The following is a 3,151-nucleotide window of genomic DNA, read 5'->3' on the forward strand; positions in this document are numbered from 1 at the left end:
GCTTCTGGCTGGACAACATAATGGTGATGAATCTTGCGGTTGCCCTATTCCTCAAGTAAAACTCTCTCTCTCTCTCTCTCTCTCTCTCCCCCCCCCCCCCCCCTCAAAAAACAACAACAACACCCATAATAAAAAACACCACCTTATATATATACAAAATAAAAACCCACAACAACAACAACAACAACAACAAACATACCTGTACCTTCAATTCGAATTATTCTTTGCATAATTACCTGCTCCATATAACACACTTGTTTACATTGCTTTTCGGCAATAAGATTAAGACGGAATTCAGCGGAGTTGTTTCCCTTGAAGGTGAAGGTTCGATCCCGAGCTGTGACTGTAAAACTACAGCAAAAATTGATCTGCGAGGTAACATATTGGGAAAGGTACGATTTTGTAATCTGATGACGGCAGATTAGACTGCTGTATACCGAGGGGGGGGGGGGGGGGGGGGGGGGTGCTGACGATGCGATTCAGCCTTTATTTCACCCCCCTTAGGACAACTGACTTGAATGTAGGCTGCTCAGTCACTGAGTCACTGCTGTGCCCCGCTGTTCGGTGTTATAGAATATCTCTCTCAGTCTCTGTCTCTGTCTCTGTGTCTCTCTCTCTCTCTCCGTGACCGAAACAAGATCATTATGACCCCGGCAAGTCAAATTCTCTTGGGAACAGTTTAATTGCTTTCTCTTGATGATACCACGTTCACTCTCCGTGTGACTGAGACAAAGAGAGAGAGAGAGAGAGAGAGAGAGAGAGAGAGAGAGAGAGAGAGAGAGAGAGAGAGAGAGAGAGAGAGAGAGAGAGAGAGAGAGACTGAGAGGCTTCTAGGTCGGTTGAGGTTCGAAAATCCAATAGTCTCACACTTTCTATATCTGTCTCTCTATGTCTGTGTCTCTGCTGTGTGTCTCTCTGTGTCTATCTGTGTGTCTGTCTGTGCTATGCAGTGTGTCTGTGTAGTGTGTGCCTGTGTCAGTGTGTCTGTCTCTGTCTCTCTAATGGGGCTTTGCTGAGATAAAACACTGGTCTGTGGTATGTGACGAACTTGTGTACGGCAGTGATCGTGACCAAAGACTCGGAAATCAAAATAGCAGTGGGCAATATATGGGAGATAACCTTTACGAGTGTGGTTCAAAAGTCAAACAGGAGTTACTTCCCATGATATGGTTGAGGTGCACGACCGCGCTTGCAGCTCGCCAACGGAAAGCCCAATTTAAAGAAAATGAAATTAGGTTCAAATCTCAAATTAACAAGTCGATACATTGATTTAGAGTGATTCACTATTTCCATAGGGGCATTGTTTTAAAAAAAAAGTGGAGGACACAGGACCATTTTCCTTAAAATCTGTTTTCCTGTATGACAAGACAGATATTTTGAGAGACTGAAATTAGAAGAAGAAAAACATTTTATGTGTAAGTTTCAACATAAACTAAGCAAACACTTATGTTTCAGAATCATCAATTATGGCAGGCAAGGCCACAAAACTCTTCAGCGCGTGGTTCTGTCCCTTTGCCCAGCGCTCCTGGATTGCGCTCCTTGAGAAGGGCGTGGACTTTGAGCTGGTGGAGATCGACCCTTACAACAAAACTCCAGAGTTTCTGGCCGTCAATCCTCGAGGGCTGGTCCCAACGCTGGTCAACAATAAAAAATCAGTGTACGAATCTTTGGTCCTGAATGAGTACATCGACGAAGTGTGGCCACAGCAGCCGAAGCTAATGCCTTCTGACCCCTATGACCGAGCCCAAGCCAGGATCTGGATCGATTTCATCAGCAAAAAAATCATCCCCCAGTTTTACCTCATTCTGCAGTCGCAAGAGAAAGATCAGCAAGAAGACGCCAAAGGTCGTTTCCTTGACGGTCTTCGTACTCTCACCTCAGCGATGAGCTCGGAAGGTCCGTACTTCTTCGGGAAAGATTTTGGTTTGGTGGACATCGCTCTCATCCCGTTTGCTCTGCGGTTTGACATCATTGCTCATTACCGCGACTTCTCCCTTCCTTCAGATGGAAGTTTTGATCGGCTGAAAGTGTGGAAGGACGCCTGGAAATCTCGTCCGTCCGTCACGGCCACTGTTGCCCCTCAGGACAAGATGGTCGCCATCTACAAGCGATACGCCGATAACTCTGCCAAATCCGAAGTTGCTGAGGCAATCAGAAAAGGGACAGCACTCCCATAGGCAAGGGAAAATATTAACTAAAATCAGATACAGCAGAATATGTTTGAAGATACCTTTTGTCCCATTGAAACGGCCATGTTCTCCATGATAGATGTGTATACAGCCTGTTGCATGGGATAAGAGCAGCCTTCCACTTAGACGCATACCAGAAATGAACAGCATGGCTGCTCCCGTTTCTTTCTTTCTTTCTTTATTTGGTGTTTAACGTCGTTTTCAACCACGAAGGTTATATCGCGACGGGGAAAGGGGGGGGGGGGGGGGGGAGATGGGATAGAGCCACTTGTTAATTGTTTCTTTGTTCACAAAAGCACAAATCAAAAAATTGCTCCAGGGGCTTGCAACGTAGTACAATGTATTACCTTACTGGGAGAATGCAAGTTTCCAGTACAAAGGACTTAACATTTCTTACATACTGCTTGACTAAAATCTTTACAAAAATTGACTCTTTTCTATACAAGAAACACTTAACAAGGGTAAAAGGAGAAACAGAATCCGTTAGTCGCCTCTTACGACATGCTGGGGAGCATCGGGTAAATTCTTCCCCCTAACCCGCGGGGGGTACTTTCTTTCTTTCTTTATTTGGTGTTTAACGTCGTTTTCAACCGTTCAAGGTTATATCGCGACGGCCGCGGGGGGTAGGGTCACCACCATAAGCTTGAGCTTGTTGTTGATCCGTAACATGTATCATGTTCAAATACCTATGAATTGTCAAATAAACACTGTTTAAACCAAAATGAGTTCGGCTCATTCTCTCCCTGACAGGATGCCTTGAGTTTCCTTGTCTGGCAAGGAAACCGATTTTTTTGTTTGACATATTTAGAGCTTTTTGTAATGTATTATTGATATAAGCAGATTCGCGATCGTCGATAATGATTTTTCATGGTGTTTTGTAATTTTTAAATTACAAAGGAATTGATATGCAAGACAATTTCAAGCGAGCTATTTTTCGCGGCTGTATTTACTGTGCAAACAAC

The 3,151-nt window shown here is 44.3% G+C and overlaps 1 protein-coding gene across 2 annotated transcripts; it reads left to right on the top strand.

Annotated features, from left to right (window-relative positions):
* Positions 1-288: 288 nt before the first annotated feature.
* Positions 289-2,911, top strand: LOC138971116 (uncharacterized). 2 transcript variants are annotated; one of them, XM_070343742.1, is made up of 2 exons: positions 289-392; positions 1,456-2,911. In XM_070343742.1, exon 2 carries the CDS (start codon positions 1,467-1,469, stop codon positions 2,175-2,177), a length of 711 nt encoding a protein of 236 aa, XP_070199843.1. In that variant the 5' UTR covers positions 289-392; positions 1,456-1,466; the 3' UTR covers positions 2,178-2,911. The 2 variants fall into 2 exon arrangements, with proteins under 2 accessions (XP_070199843.1, XP_070199844.1); XM_070343743.1 differs by having other exon boundaries at positions 308-375.
* The last annotated feature ends 240 nt before the right edge of the window (positions 2,912-3,151 follow it).

This window comes from Littorina saxatilis, linkage group LG7, assembly GCF_037325665.1.
Source record: "Littorina saxatilis isolate snail1 linkage group LG7, US_GU_Lsax_2.0, whole genome shotgun sequence".
In the NCBI taxonomy this organism is placed as follows: Eukaryota; Metazoa; Mollusca; class Gastropoda; order Littorinimorpha; family Littorinidae; genus Littorina; species Littorina saxatilis.

Coding starts and splice junctions, on each gene's coding strand:
- LOC138971116 (XM_070343742.1), top strand. CDS start 1,467: ATGGCAGGCAAGGCCACAAAACTCTTCAGCGCGTGGTTCTGTCCCTTT.